The sequence below is a fragment of the Venturia canescens genome, chromosome 2 (genome assembly GCF_019457755.1).
Source record: "Venturia canescens isolate UGA chromosome 2, ASM1945775v1, whole genome shotgun sequence".
Classification (NCBI taxonomy): domain Eukaryota; kingdom Metazoa; phylum Arthropoda; class Insecta; order Hymenoptera; family Ichneumonidae; genus Venturia; species Venturia canescens.
The window spans coordinates 432488-453078 of NC_057422.1; the positions used below are offsets into that span (position 1 = coordinate 432488).

The window sequence follows — 20591 nt, forward strand, 5'->3', positions numbered from 1 at the left end:
ATTTGCCCGTTTCCTGGATTTGACCAAGAATGGACTTGAGTAAATTCCAGATGGCATATCGATTCCGTCACAGGAGATACGAGACTCAATCTCGTATCTCCTGTTTTCGTCGAATTGCGTACACGCCAATCACCCTCTGGGATTAACGCATACAAGTTTCACTACCGTTCCTATAATTGAAGTAAACATACGCCGGAGCCTAACACCATTCTCCTGATTAACCTCTAATTGAATTCAAATTATACGATCTGCGTCCAGGCGACTCGCCAAAAGAAAAGCGCACTCCGTATAAGCGAAAACGTCTCCGAGGGCTCTCTTTGTTTATCCGTCAGTATCTCGCGTCGTGCGTCGTATGTTAACCGGACATTGAAGAATTTGAGGGATTTGCACTAATTCCTGAATACACCCGTGGCATGTGACGCCTCATCCATCTACCCTCGAGCACCATCCTGCAAGCGCCTGCTGGTGATCTACCGCCATCGCGATTACTCCAGCAAAATTATTATTCGAACGGAATCGGTTATATTCGGGAAATTTTGTGATTCAGAAAGATGGATCAAAGACTTCGAGAGAGCTGCTTTTTAAAACGCTAGAAAAAAAAAATAAAAATAAAATGCGCTGACATATTTGAGGGTGCAGGTTCAATTTGGAAGGGAACGATTTGAAAATTAGAGAATCTGAAGGAAAGGGTCATTCTGAAATTCGCCGTAGAGAAAACCAAAATATGTCGACGTTTGCTTTCCGAAGAAGTTACAATACAAAATAAGGAAGCATCCTATGATTTTCATAACTATTCTCCACAATTGTATTTTCTCTTCTTTTCATTAACGCACACATGGCCTCGTTTTCATTGCCTTTTTTGTGAGAAATCGAGTGAGTGCGTTGGTGGAAAAAGAAATCGAATGTCGAGAAGAATATTTAAAATATGCATATATAAAAGTATTTATATAAAGGTGGGATGAATTTTCGAGATAATAATTTGAGCGTAGAACGCGTATGCAGATTTTAGTAGTAGGGAATGTAAGGGATAAAAACAGACTAACATCGTGCAATTGCTCGATGGAAATGGGCTGTACGCGCATGCGCACACGCGCTAGCCAGCTCCCTCCTGAAGTAATGACATCCGCGTCCTGCATGCGCTAGCCAACTTTGCTCGAATCACGCTACCGTCTCGTAGCTCTATAACCTTGTCCATCTCCGAACATTGCTCGAAATTTTTACATTTTTTGCGATGAGTGAACGCTGATTTCTCAATCAAAAACTGACCTAGTTCGAATTCGGATCAGTAATTAAATTGACTAATTTTATTTTCCATTTTGTCTATAATCTTATTAACGACTTCAATATAGGAATTTAATCGAATAATTACTTTTTTTTTAAATACCTTCGAATTATTTGATCTTCATCATTTTATTTTATTCATTCGGTACTTGGAACGAAATATTTGAATTTTATACTGTGAAATCTTGGTGAATCTCGGTAGATGTGAAATGCATCATAGATTGCTCATACGCGAGAGTGCAAAACGTTTGAGAGTCGACTATTACGGTGGAAAGGAAACGGAAGTAAAGTTGGATCAAGGTTTAGCAAGAGTGCGGCAAAGTGGAATACATGACAATGGAAACGAGAATTTGGAAGGGTAAAAGAAAGCTTTGCCAAGAGCCCTATCCATTGTTTCACGTAAACGTTTTGGAATTATGATCTTGCTAATTTGCACAGTCCAGCAGATATTTTCACGAAATACACCCAGCACTCTCCAAGATTTTCTTGCACCGCGTTCATTACAGCTTCTTTTTTTACGCTATTCTTATAAATTATGTGATATTTAAATATATCAAAATATAAACTTTCCTTTCAATTTTTCGAGTTGCATATAGCAAAAGAAAAAATCTTGGTAAGGAATATTTTGTTCCATGTATGTGAATTTAATCCGAAATTGTGCCACTCGTATATATACTGAGACAATTCGAAGATAATTGTTTCCCCCCCTTCACAAGGGCTGTGTGTGCACACTCGTCCACTGTGTGCATTGCATCATTATATTATAGTCATTTCCATACATATGGAGGAAGATTGCTTCCAGTACTTAACAAATGAACCTCTGACTATAGCTACATTTCCATTTTTCGGTTCAACTGTTTGTTGTTCTCTCTCTCTCTCTCTCTCACACACACACACACACTCTCTCCCCATCTCTTTGCAACTGCATAAAGGCTAGAATTTCACAGGTGCATGAATGGACGCAATTTCGTAGAGTGAACAATTGTTTTCGCGCTGCCGAGAAATTCACCCGGATATCGATCAAATAAAATTTTCTCATTCACGACGGGTTTGAACAATCTAACACCTGCACTCAACACCTGGATACAATTTTAAAGTGACGTACTCACTCATTCCTGCTAGCACGTATTATCGTGAATACACATTTTTTTCGTCAAAAAAAAAGGAAATTTCAATAAGATTCTATACATAACCAGTTATGGTCGGTTATATTCTGCATAACCAGTTATATGAAAAAATAAAATAAAATAAAATACGCGGCAAAGCCTAATCCATATCTCTATACTCGCGTTGTTAAATATCAATACCATTGCTGCTGATCTTACCTGTTTCCCATCACTTTATTGACTGATGACCGCGATTCATGGAGTTTCTCGAATCGACTCGAGTCATTTTGGCATACATTTTTAACACTTAAGGATTTAAGCAAGTTTCATTGATGAGCATATGGTCTTTCAATTATTTTTGAGTCCCAAAATTGGGCTCAGGCTCCATTTCTTGGATGTAAATGAAAAAAAATGAGTCAAATCTTATATCCCATTTTTTTGTCATATTTTTGAGGAATGCAAAAAATCAACTTTGGGTCCCTTGTGCTGGGGGGTATATTTGATGTTCGCACTATATCGGAGTCCCACCATTGATTCATGGTCCTAGTTTCCGGAATTTCTTCAAAAAAATTTGCTGGGGCAAATCGGACGCAGCCTCCAAGAGGCATAAAAATCGAAATATCGACATTTTTCGAAATGTAGCAGTTTAGCAGATAGAAAAAAAAGCTCACCCAAGACAGCCAAGTCCTCGTCTTTTGAAGACGTTTCTTGCATTTTTTGCGATGGGTTATATTCGTCGTCCTCCGAAGATTGGATTTACTGTGTTACATGCAAAAAATGGGCACACACCTTGTGTACAGGTGTTGAAGACGAAGATGTCAGCTATGAGTACGATTTTTGTAAAAAATGAATAAAAAACCTTTTTTCCTTATTCGTACTTTGATTACTATTGCGGTTTTTAAAAATGAGTCAAAAAAGCGAATAGATAGTGAGAAAGTAGTTTGGGATCTATTTTGCTGTGAAACTTGAATTTTTTGGTGATGTCACCGTGGAATTCAACAATTTACAATGATTTATGGTCAGGACATAATTTGGAACCGAAAAAAAAATTTTATGTATTTTATGAAATTTCAGTTTCGGGAAAGTCCGTTTTGCCGCACCCTATGTATAGGAGAATACCCGTCGAGAATTATCATTTTGTCTGTAAACGAACGACCTTTTGAGAAGGTGCAGGTATAATAAAAGGGAAAATTAATTCATTTTTGAGCCTAGGAATGATTTGGAATGATCATTTCAAACGAGTACAACTATAATAAGAATGCAAAAGGAGCTTTATTTATGGTAATAAAAACCATCCCCGCAAGGCATTCGAAAACGACTCAAAGCCTTACAAAACATTTCAATTTAAAGTTGGCTCGAACTTGTTTTTCTCCCTCTACTTTTCTTTCTCACATTCTCTATAGTCCTTTATATATTTCAAAAATGCATGCAAGATATTATTAACGGGAAGAATAATAAATCCATGTCCCCGCTCAACGGGTTTTTATCATCTAATATTTTTTCGTATTCAGATCCTATCGCAATGTCAGAATTCTTATTACAACATCGATGAGCATATATTTGACAATGAGCAAATGAAATTTTCCGAATTCTTCATTCATGATTCACGTTTTTGCACGGTTTTTCTTCTACAAGTCGGAATTTCTTTGCTTCTTTTTCCTATGATAAATCATCATCATAAGTTACAAAAGTTAGTTCGAGCAGATATTCCAATATTGTGCTCAATTCAATTGAGTATAGAAATTTGTGACATCCAATTTCAGACATTAATGTAAATAAATAACAATCACTGTTCGTTGCTTCAATGCTGCTGGGTATATATCTCGCAATATAAAGATCCAAGAAATAATGGTCGAAATTTGTAAATTGGGGAAAAGATATATACTTGTCGTAGATTCGATAATTACGGTTTTGAATCCTCGCGATGGCTCTCGTAACGGAACCTCCTGCGGTCTTGATCTTCGGCGTTTCTTACATTAGCAGACAGGATTTGGAGGCAGGAAAACCAGCTCGATACATCTATCATTTCTGGGAGAAAACGATCGGCCGATCGATCGCTCCCCACCCGGGAAAACTGAAAAATCCCCGACTGGTCGCTTACATACAGAAATCTGAAAGCGGCAGTTGGTGCAACGAGGTTATAGGAAGAGGGTTGCAAAAGTAATTAGTACCGAGGAGATTGTTTGTTCATTCATACAGATATATGCCTTCGATAGCGCGTTTTTGTACTTATTTACTCTTCCCTCTGGGCTCTCTACTGGCACATATTGGAATGTGGGGCAAAGTCGACACCCGGGGCAAAGTGGGCACTTGAAAAATTGTACATTTTAGGGGAAAGTGGGCACTTTCAAAAGTGAAGAAAAAAATAATTTTCAACATTTTTTTTTCAACTCAGATTCTGGTTCCATAATCACTTCTACAAGTTTTTATGTGTTGTTGCTCAATTAATTTGGGATAATCAGCGAAAAACTTGGAAAATGTTGAATATAAAAATTGAAAATTTACCGTTTTTATAAAATTTGTAATTTTACGAAATGGTTATTTTATTTGTATTAATTACGAAAATCGCATCGGTAACTGACGTCATCATCGTCGACACCTGCACACGGATGTGAGCCCACTTTCGACATGATATGCAGCAGATCCAATCTTCGATCGATTGCGAATAAAGCTCCTTGCAAAAAATGCACAAAACGTCTGATGACGAAAATTTAGCGGGTTCCTTCGGTTTTCTCGATTTTGTTGATTTCTTTTATTGTAAAAGAAAATTTCGTGTACCACCAGTGAGTTAATTTTTTTTTCATTAATTTTTGTACGAGATAGACAAGAAAGAAATGGGATAAAGATATTTTTCTGTGAAAGAAAGATGTTTAGAGTTGAGAGCTAAGTTTCTGATGAAGGAAAGAAAAATGTGTCTAATGGCCAAAAATTTGGAATTTTTAATCTAAAGTGAGATTGGATCGGGGCTGCGTTCTCCTCCTTGCAGTGTTTGATTTATCATTTTCTTTCAATATTTTCCAGGTGACGTGATTTAGTGATTTCGTAATATTTTGAACAGTGTGGATGATGTTCATTTTTAAAACTAATTTCAAATCAACTACGCACATGAAAAGGTACAATTCATATTTTGAGATGGGTGATTACTATGTGAGTTGCGCTTTGCCAAATGGAGGTAAGCGCGAATATTCACAATTTTAATAACTTTCTCTTTCCAAAAGTCCATTATAAAAAAAAGGGGCAAAGTGGGCATAAAAATTTTTCCTCGCAACGAAGTGCCCACTTTGCCCCGTTTTCATTTTTTTTTTTCAGAAATTCAAATTTCTTCCAATTTGATTGTACATGTGTGAAAATTAGTTTAAATTGTCATTTGAGCATTTTTTTTTCTCGGAGCAGGTGCCCACTTTGCCCCATAATTTTTTTTTTTAAGGATATGAAAAATAAGCGTGGGGATTCAGTTTTTGGACAAAACAGTAGACGAAAGACCATATGTAAACCGATACATGTAGCTTAATCGCTTAGGGTGCTCACTTTGCCCCACGTTCCCTTATAACCCAACTGCTTCGTGCTCGTATATTCCTGTAAGGTCTTATCCTGTAAGTTCTTACCTTTGAGATCAAATACTTGCCCGTAACTCTACAACCACCCAGAAATAAATGCTTTTCTTTTTCAAGCAAAAAAAAACTCAAATATCAGCATCCACGATACTACTGCGCGACTGATGTATAAAAAGAAGCAATGATTCATATAGTTAATCTCGCGATTGATAATGCCTTTTGGCTTCGAGCGACCCTTCGCTTTATCGCAATCTCATTTGAATCTACCCGAGCTTTTTTGATCCTTTAAACTGTATTTGACATGTCGAGCATTAAATTTTCACCATTTGCCAATTTGCGGTTATTCAACCCGTGACCATAAAGCGAAGGTACACAAATTTTCATTGGAAATTCGATTATAAACGTTCGTCGAGAGATCGGAGAGGTAGCCCGTGCTGTTTTATTAAGCCCAAGGGGTATTATGTCAACAGTTGGTTTGCCTGCCAATAACTGCATTTCAAATGTATAATATCAATGAAAATCATAAGCGACTGCATGATTTATATGGCTCTGTCAATATTCACGAACTTGATCTCGGCATTGAAGATAAATCAGGTGAGAAAACAAAATTGACGGGGATGAATTGTTCAAGTGAAGGGGAGGCGAGGCAATACATCGGGATCGGTGTAATCTATCCTATAGCGCATGGCATTTTATAGGCAAAAAAAAGCTTACCCTAAAACCGCGAGATGAAGATTCAGCTTGTACATATATCATATGTTAAAAAAAAAAGAAGGGGCGGAAAAGTTGCTTGCCACCGTGAGCTAACGTTTACGGTTCACGTAGCATCAACTTTGAACCTGGGTTGCCGGTCCTGTGTGGAGTAAAGGGGTTCGTGGTCAGCCCGTTTTACACTCGGAGTGTAAAAGGTTGCGCAACCTCCTGTATTCGAGACCTTCTTTACTCGCGGTTCAACCACCTACATCCCACCGTGTCTTCTACATTTAATCCTCGCCAAAATTTTCCAAACGTTCTTTTACAAGTTTGGAGCATCCTCAACGGCGCACCAAAGTAACGCTTTAACGTTATTGTTGTTTTACCGCAAAGTAGAAATTTTATCTTTTCGATCAGCATTTTGAGATATTAAGTTGAGCAGAAAATGAGATACGTTATTATTATATCTCTTTGGCATTGCGGGTTTTTCTTTTTTCCTTTACAATTTCTAACTACTTTATACTCGTTTGAAGTTCACGCTCCATAATTTTCTAATTTGTTTACTCACATACATGTAGGTATACAGTTGTAAAAACGTCCGAGATATTCCTATGTTTATTACAGTGTCCACAACAACAATAATAACACGAATTCTGTAATTATCATTTGGATTACGAGCTTAATATCTGCGCAGATCACGTACTCTCGCGCGTTTGGTTTTATCGCGGTGTAAATGTCTTCTGTACTTATATATGCATCCAATGTTCCTTCTCGACGAGGACGGGGGGAGGAGGATGTTATTCGGTAACCTACGAGGTTGATAGGATATATCATACTCAGAGTATCCATATTATGATATTCGATAACTTAAAAAAGCAAGGACCATACTTTTGTTTCATAATGGTTTTACGCCCTTATTGTTGAGTCACAGAAAAAAAGGTTCATCCGCAAAGGTATTTGAACCTACCATCGTATAAGATCGGTGCAATAACTTTTGTGCTTTGAGGCTTTCCTACTTTTTCGTCGCGGCAACATTTCGGTAACTGCGTTAAGAGGAACGAGGTCGAAAGTTACGCCTTAGGTTGGAAGAGATGTGACGTGTACACAAGAGCTTCCATATAACCTCAGAAGAATGGCCAGCACACCGAGAAGTTTCAGGGATCCGCTTGTCCGCAGTGTCGCAATTTTATAGTTTTAAAGTCAAAGAGGCGAGAAACTCGTGGAACGTGGTACTTTTACTCCTCAAACGTTTTGCCGTTAGACGTAGATTGTAATGTATATATTTTGTTCGCTCTACATCTACATACATATATTCCTCCTCGCAACTTCATTAGTGTCTCCGACCAAAGTCGTAAACATGGGTGTATGTCTCGTTTTGTTTCCATTTTTTTTTTTTTTTTCGTTACAGTTCATCGTTCATAACCGTTCTCAATGCTATTTTTCATTTTACATTCAAGCGACAGGTAAATAAGTTCGTTCCAATTCGATATACTTATATAAGGTAATATGGGGCAAAATGAACACATGAGGCAAAACGGACACAGTTTCCACTTTGCCCCATAAAGTTGAATTCCGGGGCAAAACGGACTTTCTCGAAACTGAAATTTCATAAAATGCATAAAATTTTTTTTTCGGTTCCAAATTATGTCTTAACCATAAATCATGGTTAATTGTTGAATTCCACGGTGACATCACCAAAAAATTCAAGTTTTACAGCAAAATAGATCCCAAACTACTTTCTCACTATCTATTCGCTTTTTTGACTCATTTTTAAAAACCACAATAGTAATCAAAGTACGAATAAGGAAAAAAGGTTTTTTATTCATTTTTTACAAAAATCGTACTCATAGCTGACATCTTCGTCTTCAACACCTGTACACAAGGTGTGTGCCCATTTTTTGCATGTAACACAGTAAATCCAATCTTCGGAGGACGACGAATATAACCCTTCGCAAAAAATGCAAGAAACGTCTTCAAAAGACGAGGACTTGGCTGTCTTGGGTGAGCTTTTTTTCTATCTGCTAAACTGCTACATTTCGAAAAATGTCGATATTTCGATTTTTATGCCTCTTGGAGGCTGCGTCCGATTTGCCCCAGCAAATTTTTTTGAAGAAATTCCGGAAACTAGGACCATGAATCAATGGTGGGACTCAGATAGAGTGCGAACACGAAATATACCCCAGCACGATGGACCCAAAGTTGATTTTTTGCATTCCTCAAAAATATGATAGAAATGGGATATAAGATTTGACTCATTTCTTTTTATTTACATCCAAGGAATGGAGCCTGAGTGGTCCCATTTCCTTCCCCATATTACCGAGTTGGCATTCTATTCGGGGACAATCGCTTGGAACGGCTGCATTTTGAAAAATGTCGATTTTTCGATTTTTATGCCTCGTAGAGACTGTGTCGCTTTTGCCCCGAAATTTTTTTTTACAAAATTCGGGAACCAAGAACTGAGCATCAATTTTGGGACTCAAAAATAGTTGAAAGACCATATGCTCATCAATGAAACTTGCTTAAATTCGTAAGTGTCCATTTTGCCCCATACTACCCTACTTGATTTTTACAATTAAATATCAATGTCGATCTACGACTGTTTTTCGAATTACTTGAATTTTTCTTAATACCGATTCACAGAATTGATGAAGCGATTGATGAGTAAGGATATAACGAATCGATGGAAATCACACATCCGTTTCACCGGCGTAAATATATAAATAATTATTATAGTCTTTCGTGCGCCTTATTTTGATACTCGTCCGTAGTGATCGCGATAAGATCGGGTCTATTCAATTGTATTCCTGCAAAATATTATTACTGCCAACTACCCTGATATTCATTCACTCATTTCTTCATTTCAAATTTTCATTTCTTCAAATTTTCACAAGATTTTCCAAGATTTTCCGAGCGTGCGCACTTTGGTGAGTACCGCATTCACTCTTAATGTTTCCGACTCTATCATAAAAACGCGAAAAACCTCTCGACATATTCCGCCTAAGAGCAAAGAAAAGCATCGAAACGCCAACCATTAAGGGCAGAGGGCTTTTTTGGGGGGGGGGGCATGAGCACATCTATACTCGTGTATAGTATTCTTCAGAAAGACGCGAGACAGGAAGAAAAATTGCCGCTTGCGAGCAGTTCATACAGGATTGAGCTGCGTTGGTAATAAACAGAGAGAGACATTTTATTTCGAGTCGTCACGATACTTTTTCCATCTTCTCATCACTCATTTTTTGGTTCAGAACTCTCATGGAAATAGCCCAATTGACCGGTACGTAAACAAAGTACAGTTATAACTTACAAGGACACATAGGGAGGTTGACCCCTCCGATTTTGATCTAATTTATATATGTTGTAGTACATCGAAAACTAAGAGACACGTATTTTTTTTTATCGGCCCATAAACGGTTTAAAGGGGTAAAAATAATCCCCGATTTAAAAATTAATTTAAAAAATTTAACATTTAAACATTAACATTAAACATTTAAAAAATAATATAATCAAATTGCAATCTTTAACTCATAATCAGTTATCTTCTCCAAGGTATCAAAATTTGTTTCCATATGCTTGGTACAAAAGTGGTTATACAAGCGATAAACCTGAAGAATTTGTCAACCCTGTTAAATTTACTTTCGGACAATCATCGAGACCTCAATGTGATGTTCAAGGTTGTGAGAAAGTGGCAATAATAAGATGTTCGTGGTGTAAGAAATCACTTTGCTTGCAACACTTTTTTGATGAATACCATTACTGCACGGACTATAAAAACTAACAATAATCTAAAAACTATATTAACGTATTATGATGGTAGTTGAACATGTATTTTCGAGTTTGAACATATTCCAATAATATATATAAGTGGTTGTGCTACCGTACAACAATATAATTAAGAATAAAAATGTTTTTATAATTATATAAGGTATTACGACGAAAGAGGTGATTTACCCCCTTAAAAGCGATTTTTTCCAAAAAAAACCCCGAAACACGTATCGATTAATTTTTCGACCTCTACAAAATGCAGTTGGTACCGTTCGAATCGGAAGAATAGTTTTTATGGTACAAAATAAAATTTTCGAATTAGGGGTTGTTCACCCCTTAAAAACCCTTTCCCCTAGAAAGCCTTGGGTGCGTTTTCCATGATTTATCAATATAAATATTTTAGCGTTGGTTTCATTCGAATACATAAAGCGCTATACAAATACAAAATGCTAAACTGAGAAACCACTCCGTGAGGTGCCCATCTTCGGGGGTTGTTTTCACCCCTTTAAACCGTTTATGGGCCGATAAAAAAAAATACGTATGTCTTAGTTTTCGATGTACTACAACATATATAAATTAGATCAAAATCGGAGGGGTCGACCTCCCTATGTTTCCTTGTTAGTATTCGTATCCTAAAAGCGGGGTTCGATAGTTTCATCGATGCACTTATACCGAATAAGGGGGCGAGTCCAATTTCGTCATTTATCTATCCGCGCACTCGTCGCTCGCTCTCACTTCCTCTCTTTTTTCTCCTCTTTGTTTACGTTCATTCGTATATAACATCTCCCGTTATTTTTTTCATCTTGTGCAAACAGAAAAAATTCTCCTGTGTTGTGATACCCTCTATCTTTTCTTCTAGGGAGTAGCCCCGTTATGAGATTGTTTCAATCGAGATAACGGGTAAAATGTCTTTTTGCATGAACAATTTGAGCTAAAACGCTCTCCGTGCTTTTTGTATCATTAAACGTGACCATTACGACATTCTCGTTCTCGGGATAGTGGAATCTATCGAGAAACCCATTCTGCTCTCACGTGCTCTCCATTCCCGTTCTCGTTTTATTTTCTCGCTGTTTTGTCAAAGTGAGGTGAGTTTTCAACATTTCACCGATACCGTATGATAAAAACTACCCATCAATGCGTTTCTTATGCCAGCAGCAATTAACCTCTACCTCTCGCAAAAAATCATACCATAATATATTCCTTTCGATTAGCTAGGTTTTTTAAATAATTTATACTATATCGTTTTGATGTGCATAACGCAAGAGAGGATTAGATTTGATCGAAGCGGTAAAATAAATTTTTCATATCAATCATTCGGAAGCGATTGCGTGCTGATGATTTGAATTGTGCTTGAGGCATTTGTTGGGACGCATTGAACCAAGTTATTTCAGGGGCCCGTACAACAGTTAATTCCAAGTTGGGGTACATGCAATGGACGTTGTAAGTTGCGGTAGCTTTAACTGGCATCGTATCGCATCACTATCCGCGCGGTTATTATTTGTCTTAACGCGGTATATGGCCGCCGCAACTGCCGACAAATCCCGTCAGTAAGTGCTGACGCCAGTTCTACGGGTGGAGGTGCTCGCGGCTCATGTATAACTATAGTAGAGTATAATTGCCTCGCAGTTGGCCTACTATAAATTTTCCATTTATTCGCTCGTCCTGCGCTCCCGTGATCATATATATCCGAAACACTTGATCGTTTACCAGAGATTCCAGAGTATCATTTTTCGATCATCTGAAACTTTTTGGTATTCGTGCTAATTGCCTAAATATCGGAAGTTGGAATTTTTAAGATCCTCTTTTTTCCTGTGTACACTGGATGCTCACTAATGCATTATCGTGACGCGATCGGCGTGCTGCGATAAGCAATCTTTATTATTGCTTTATTTGTGAACAATTTTGGTAAGAAAGAATAAGGACAAGGAGAGAAAGGAAAGGTTGGGAGCTTCATTCGCGTGTACGGCTGGTGCTCCGTTGACGCGAAAGCGCTCTCATCCCTAGCTCATTTTCTAGCAATCATCAATTTTCAATTTGCGACCGCAAATAATCCCCCCCCCCCAATGATTCTGACGCATATAGTAATGTAACTAGTACACAATGGATTGTTTTTTTTCTTTCTAAATACTTTTCTTATTTATTTCAGTGGAAAATTTCTATGCTATTTCTTTTTAAATCCTTTCGAGGCCATACACGTTACACCCCGTCACCCATTTTTCATTTGATTCGAGGAGCGTGTCAGTCGCTCTGTACAAGCATGAAAATGTTAGTGCGTGTGTGCGCGTCCACGTGTTTATGCATATATCTATATCGAGGGGTAAATATGAAACACGCAATTGTCGTACAGATGACTCTCGTCTCGTAGTGCAGAGGTGATATAGAGTAGCTCCGGTAAAAGCTCGACGAGTCCTTCACCACTTTTCGTCCGCATTGCGAGAGTTAATTAAAGCCCATGCTCCAACGAACATATCTGTTAGTCTCGAGAGCGACTTGGAGTTAGAAAAAAAAAATCTCACCTGAATTACATGTGGCTTGATTAAAAAGTGAACGCGTTTCCTAAAGCTCGAGTTTTATGGAGATGTAAAAAAGAACGTCCGAATTGGTGAGGTAAAAGATCTCTCATGCATGGTACCTGTCGTCTTAAATTTGATCTTGAATTTGTTGAGACGCGACGACCAGAAATAAATAAATCTCTGTGCATAAAGAATTATAATTATGTATTAAAAAGAAAAGAAATGTTTAATGAATCAAATATCACGAGTGGTTTGGAAAAATTGATTACAAAATTGAATACTTTTTTTGAATCGAAGATATCGTTTGCGTCATTATACACATCGACCATTTCACGTGGGCCGGAGAAATCGTTTTATACTTAGGTACAATGCTCTCACGTCATGTTATCTTGGTCGAAGCGACACTTAACTTTTCCGTACTGGGGTTCGAAATTGAGTTTTTGTTGTTGAAACAATTTCTCGTCGTATATCCTCGAGAGTTGTTTTTTCAAAGAAAAAAGAGAGAGAGAGAGAGAGGAAGCGAGGCAGTTTGCCTCCTATGAAGACGATGATGTATACACCATAGTTTAGTAAACTCCGACGACATCCAAAATATTATTTACTTCATCGTCTAGCGGTCCCCATCCAACCAGCACCGGTTCGAGTCCTTAACGGGCGCACAGCGAAATCATTCACATTCGTGTATTATGAATATTCTCAGTCTTCAAACTTCTGAATTGAATATTTTATGAAATAGCTCTCTATGCGATTCAATTCGCATTCAATACTGACTCGAATCGCAATGACCCGTCCAAAGTTCCTAAATACGGTTCACGCTGTGCATAAATTTCAACTTCCTCGTTATAACAAATACTCGTCTAGTATTGTATTTTATTAGAATATCCAACGATACCCGTTCAATTAATAAATTGTGATGATTAAAAAATTGGTCGATCGACTTTGAGCAGATTTTGCGAAACATTAACATTTTCTCTCATAATTCCTTACATTGCAATATTCGATGTGCGGAATGAGGATACCGAAATACCCCTGCGATCGCTTTTTGCAAATGAATTTGTTGTATTTGGATACCCCAACGCGACCTTTTCGTAGCTCTCGACGTTCATATACCGATAAAATAGAGAAAATATAAAGAACGAAAAATTGCTTTTTTTTTCATCTGCTCTTTCGTTCGCTTCAATTCTTCTTGAATCTGCATTGGATCACCGTTCACGCATTGACCAATTGATATTATAACTATATAAAGCCATTGTTATTTAAATAATTAAAAAAAAATCGTGTCATAACATCGGAACAAATAACGTTATAAAATGAGGCATATGAACCAATCATCGTCGAGTCCATATATATAGGTGCGACGATAAGAATCCAGGCATGTAATTTCCATGAAATTTATTAGCGGGCACAATGATCGAATTTCCAATTTTCTCAAAATAGGAAAAAATGTGTGCGCGTGTTCGTGTGTGTTGGCAAGGTTTAATTTGCCGTATATAATTAATTGCGAGAGGTCGATATACCCCGAATAAATAATAAATAACCATCATGTGTGCATATATGAATAGTCATTATCGGTTGATAGGGCGATCAGGCACTGGAAGTCATGGGAAGAAACAATTCGATGTGTCAACAGATATAATCACGAATATAGGTATAGCGCAGAGGCGGAGACACCAAATCGGCTACTTGCCTATAGTAATTGCGTTACCAATTCATGAATATCAAATTGATAATTAAATAAATAGGAAACAATGCGAATTAATATCCGATGATAATCTTTATGTTGGAGATATGAAAGTATTGGCTCTTTTGTCTTGGCGATATTGTGGAGAATTTATTGGTACGAAGAGGGGGGGGGGGGGGGGATCTCCCGGTACGCCGGAACCTAGGATCGATCGCATCGATGCGCACTGTGTGTATACCGGGATCGACGGATATGGATATACGTATATAGAGGCTGATATCGTGGTACATATGGTATCGACGAGCGCAAATAGAGCTTACGCTCCCCGGGGAAACCTATATCGACGTATGTACGTACAAAGTAAGAGCAAACGGCTTTGGAATGTAATAATCATGGAATGTGATACACAGAGAGGAGAGCGTGTATTTCGAACGATGGGGTGAAGCAGCGAGCGAGCTAATATTACGAGAATTTGTAAAATATATACGACTTTCGATACTCGGTGTATATACGTATTATCGCGAGAATGTTCGAGCTAGCATTCGTTCGTTCGTGATTAATATACGTTTCGAAGAATGAAATCAAAGCCGCAACGCGATGTATTCGGTAGTTGCATGTGGCCTCCTGAACCACCAGTCGCGGAAGCAGAGCCCCGAAAAAATCGTCTTTTCCACTTTTTTCAATCTCACATGCGGAACATATCTTAAGCGCCACGCCCATCGCTATAGCCGATTCAGTCCGCGCGACGTTTATCAAATTTCTCATTGACGATCATTGATTCAAAAACATTCCATAGTACCAGGCTGACTATTTAGAACGTTTTATATATATATTAATACACGTCGTCGTTCGTTCGCTATCGAAGAATCACTTCGTAATAGGCATAGGCAGGCGAGATTCCTTTCAAGTACTTTCTTCTTAGTTGAATATATATCAAAAATAAATGTCGGCAAGTACAAAAGGCACGATCGCGCGTTTATATATATCGTATCATTTTTATTTTAGTATCGTTCGAAGGACGCGGAGGAATACTACTGCGGTTACGAGGCTCGCAATATCCAGAATTATATTTATAATCCATTCTCTCCCGAATCTCTGAACATCTTTTTTACGCTTATTCTCCTCATCTGGCTTGATCAGGAGACACTCCACGAAAGATGAATCCGCCTATATATTGCGAAGGGGTGCGAATCGCTGTCGGGGCAGGTATCGCTGACGACTCCGATAAATGAATATTAATAATTGCCCACGATATCAGAGAGGATTCGGCGAGGGGAGGTTATTGAGAAAGTCGCTCTGACGGTTACGACGATCGCACGCGGAATACTGGCAAATCTCTTGCACGGCTGCTTCGATCGTTACCGTAGAGCTTTGAAGAGCTTTTGTGTAATAACGAGAATGATGAAGGGCCGAGTGACGAAATGTCGGCAAATTATTCCGATAACGCCCGATCTCATTCGGAATCCGATACGATACGATTTTTTATCGGAACAAGCTACCGCGTCCCTCTTTTATAAACCGGAGAGTTTCTTTTGTATTAGACGTAATAAAATGTTCTGGAAGTACCGTATAAAGGATTTTGAACGATTTTTTTTTTCAAATCGTCGGTGCTTTTATCGTCCGAGACGCCATTTCCTGATTAAATTTATACGTAACTCGTCGCAGCCTGCTTTTATACCGGCGAGCAGACACATTTTTTTTTGTCTCTGAGAATAAAATATGCTACAACGAAGGGACTGCGCAGCTAGAAAGCTTTGTGTGTAACGGAAGTTTAACGAAATATAGTCGTCCCTGAGAGTACTTTGAAAGTTAAGTCGAAGAGGGTGAGATCGGAAATTGTATTTCCACTGTACTAGCGAAAAGTCCGAGAAAGAGACGGATGGATCCTCGTATCTAATATATATACGATTGTCAGTCTGGTTATGTAAGCCGGCTCTTTGATTATGTCCCACGGTACGAGATAAAATTTCATTTATTCAGCAGACTCGGAGAAAAATTTTGAAAAAATATCCAAGGATTGCGGTATATACTTATTTGAGCTCGAAATGAAACATTCCATTGAATTATGATGGTACCCGGGGTGACGTTTTACTACTTTTTCAACGAACCTTAATAATTTTCGTTCCAGGCTGAAATATGGAGCGTATTCATCGCCATTTTGAGGAAAAGCGTGCGCAACTTGCAGGCCTGCACGGACGTCAATCTTATCGAGCACGTGTTGCATCGTTTGTCGAGGGCAGAAACCGTCGTCGCAGGTCATTGTTGTATATCATTTTTTCACTTACCCAACGAGAATTTTAGTTGTACAACTTGGTTCACGATCGAGCTCCGCCAGCACAATTCAAAATCCGTCGCATACTTATTTCAACTCGAACGATTTTAACTTTCGCACTCGCATATACTTAATACGGTCTGCTGAGAATTTTGTAATAAAAAAATTCATAATAGAAAGTCGAAATACGTTGTACGTGCCATTGACATAGTATTAAATTATATTGCAGATTTACTTATCGATATGCTGGGCGTTCTCGCGAGTTACAGCATAACGGTGAAAGAATTGAAGCTTTTATTTGGCGCGATGAAAGCGGTGAAAGGAAAATGGGTAAGTCGCGAACGTTATTGAACGCGAGTATCATTTTTCTATATACACATATCGTTTAAATATATTATATGCCGCATAGAATGATAATGATAAAAAAAAATATGTAATTTCATAAGCTTTTTTCGTGCGTAGAATTTGTCGCTTGAACGTTAATTCACGTATGATTTTACAGTGTAACGAAGTAATAAATGATTTCCAGCCACGACATTCAGCGAAATTGCTGAACGTACTTCGCCAAATGCCACAACGAAACGGACCCGACGTGTTTTTTAGTTTTCCCGGGAGGAAAGGATCGGTGAGTAGGATAATTCACGGTGGACAACGCGTTCTAACGGTGAAACAAAAATTTCTATGTGTGAAAACATGAAAAATTCTATCGCGCGACAAAGATGATACATATTTCCATACTTCAAATCCTATACTTTAATGAACCTGACGTGACCTGGCAAACTTCCCGAAGCATGACTCGTCAATTAGGCTTGCGGTTATAACTTTACCCCCGTCCTCGTTATCGGGCAGGCGGGCGGGCAGGCAATTTTATCACGCTTCAACTAACTCTACCGATAGAAACTTGAAGCTTTATTCCACATTCGAAAGCAGATTCACTCTCTGCTATCTTAATAAAAAACGAACGGTTATCCGGCATGTAATAAGAATTATTTCGATGGAAAACGTTCGATGAAATTGACGCACGTCGTGAGGCGATAAACTTTTCATATAAGAAGCACTTTGAATAAACAAAATAATCGTTATCGACTTTTCCTAGCAATCTTTTCACATAATAAATTTTTCAGGCTGTTGTTTTGCCGCCAATGGCGAGGTGGCCGCACGAGAGTGGTTTCACTTTTACAACGTGGTTTCGTCTCGATCCCATAAACTCGGTTAATATCGAGAGGGAAAAGCCGTACCTCTATTGGTAAGTGCTCTTTTCTCGAGTATTTGCCGAACACAACCGCGCGCACTCAATTTCTTCAGAAATTTTTTTCTAAGATACCCCCCACCCTCCCCTTCCCGCTGCCTTCTTCTCACTTCTCTCAGCGCTTCTTTCAAAATATTCCTATGAACGCGGAATGAAAAAACTAAAGAAGAAAAAAAAAACTTTATACATGCAACTTTTTTACCCGTCGACTGGACTCAGTTTCAATTGCATGATTGATTCCTACTTGACATAATAAGATTCGTTGCGTTGGTAATTTCAAGCGATTGACATTTCGTCTGGGATTTTTTCATGCAGCTTCAAAACTAGCAAGGGCGTCGGTTACTCGGCACATTTCGTAGGTAACTGCTTGGTCCTTACTTCGATGAAAGTTAAAGGCAAGGGCTTCCAGCATTGTGTCAAATACGAATTTCAACCGCGAAAGGTAATTACGGATAATTCGTCTTTGTGCGTGAATACCAATATTTTTCGAATCTCGATTAGGGTTTCAAACAACAAAAATGTTCACTTCGATGGTGATGAAACAACGAGGCGAGACGAAGATTTAATTTTTCATAATTCATTTCAGTGGTACATGATTGCCGTAGTGTACATATATAATAGGTGGACGAAGAGCGAAATAAAGTGTCTAGTTAATGGCCAGTTAGCTTCGAATACGGAAATGGCGTGGTTCGTGTCGACGAATGACGTGAGTTTGAGCTTATTGTGAAATCAATGAAACTTTGCTTAGTTCATTTATCCTTACGTCAGAATAAGTTATATAAATGAAGTGAAATATAAAATCGTATTTTTCAGCCCTTCGATAAGTGCTACATAGGCGCCACACCTGAATTAGACGAGGAGAGAGTTTTTTGTGGCCAGATGAGCGCCATCTATTTATTCAGCGAGGCTCTTACCACTCATCAAATTTGTGCGATGCACAGATTAGGTCCTGGCTACAAGGTAAATGCCCTGAAGACAGTTTTACATGCCCCTATGGTGCGTAATATGTCGAAGATTTGGTCTCTCGACGTTTACAAACCACTTGGTTCTTATGATTGGATCTGAAATTATGAAATATTAAAAAAAAATAAAAAACAAATTATTGTAAAAATTCGACAAATGTTTCAGAGTCAATTCCGGTTCGACAACGAGTGTTACCTGAATCTACCCGACAATCACAAAAGGGTGAGTGACGAGCAGGAGCTCGCGAGCATGGTGGACCAAAGTATGCAAACTGTAAGCATTGGTTTTGTTTATTTGATTTGATTATCATTTGATATTAATCTTTCGCCTCCTTCAATATTTGTGTCACTCGTAACTACGCGTAATTCACCAGCATAAGCAGCGGTTATAGCTACGAAATATTGTGAAAGAGGTAAATTATCCACGCTCAATGGATAAACTCGAAAATGTCCATTGTTCTTCATACTCAAAGTTCTTGGATCGGATCTTACTTCTTACTTTCGAGAAGTAATTAATGAAGGAATTCAATCTAAGAATTTTTCAATAAGAGACACATGCAAGATTTTTTTATAAAATAAAAAAATTCACTTCTCGGCAATATCATGTTCGGTTTGATTTTTCGTAGGTGCACGTAGAACGAATAGCAGCCATTTTTTTTTTTCAATATTCTTGCATGTTTCACTGCCCGCTTGCAGGATCAGCATTCCCTTCCTCCCCCACTCCTTTCCTCGCCTCACCCATCATTCGTATTGCGATTTCATCGGGTCACTTGTCCTTCGTTTCTTCCGTAAAATCAAATTAAGTTTTGCTTATGAATATTTAGTTTTCGTTGACGTCTTTGTCGTCACTGTTGCCGTTGTTGTTATTTAGAGATTGAATAGTGGCTTTTGTAGTCGTTGAAGGTATTTCTCGTTGCGCCTCGTTCAACACAAATATAATTAATATTCTTTTGTAATTTATTCAGGTCCTTTACGATGGGAAGCTGTCCAATGCAATTGTGTTCATGTATAACCCGGTAGCAACGGATTCTCAGCTCTGCCTGCAGAGTGCACCTAAAGGAAATGTCTCTTACTTTGTACACACACCACACGCTCTCATGCTCCAGGTAAATTCGTTTTTTTTTCTTTTACCATCATTACCATTTTATCCTACGAATATTGTGTTATTTTTATACAACTACGAGAATTTTTTCTTTGAGCCTTGTGAAAATGCTTTCCGAGAGTCGACATCAAACAATTGCAATGAATAATTAATGAGCGATACGACAGAAATTATTTTATTTTTTATCCACCTTTTTTAAAATAATAAATCAAACGGTAATAATGATGATGATGATGATGATGATGATACGTATTCTACTTAGGACGTCAAAGCCGTCATAACTCACTCGATACACAGCACGCTGAACTCCATTGGTGGAATACAAGTACTTTTTCCACTTTTTTCCCAATTGGACATGCCTTACGATTGTATAGCACCGAACGACATCAAAAGAGATCCAACGTTATGGTAAACAT

The 20591-nt window shown here is 38.2% G+C and overlaps 1 protein-coding gene across 14 annotated transcripts in view; it reads left to right on the forward strand.

Annotated features, from left to right (window-relative positions):
- The window catches only part of rg (rugose), a 182872-nt gene that overhangs the window by 86746 nt on the left and 75535 nt on the right, over nucleotides 1-20591 (forward strand). For 8 of the 14 annotated variants that reach the window (XM_043412602.1, XM_043412597.1, XM_043412600.1 and 5 more), the window contains 10 exons: nucleotides 16719-16845; nucleotides 17092-17192; nucleotides 17365-17487; nucleotides 17987-18108; nucleotides 18427-18553; nucleotides 18698-18817; nucleotides 18925-19071; nucleotides 19240-19347; nucleotides 20039-20179; nucleotides 20438-20583. In XM_043412602.1, the coding sequence (XP_043268537.1) occupies nucleotides 16719-16845; nucleotides 17092-17192; nucleotides 17365-17487; nucleotides 17987-18108; nucleotides 18427-18553; nucleotides 18698-18817; nucleotides 18925-19071; nucleotides 19240-19347; nucleotides 20039-20179; nucleotides 20438-20583 (1262 nt within the window). The remainder of the gene's footprint in view (nucleotides 1-16718; nucleotides 16846-17091; nucleotides 17193-17364; nucleotides 17488-17986; nucleotides 18109-18426; nucleotides 18554-18697; nucleotides 18818-18924; nucleotides 19072-19239; nucleotides 19348-20038; nucleotides 20180-20437; nucleotides 20584-20591) is intronic. The other 6 variants (XM_043412608.1, XM_043412605.1, XM_043412611.1 and 3 more) reach the window with 3 other exon arrangements.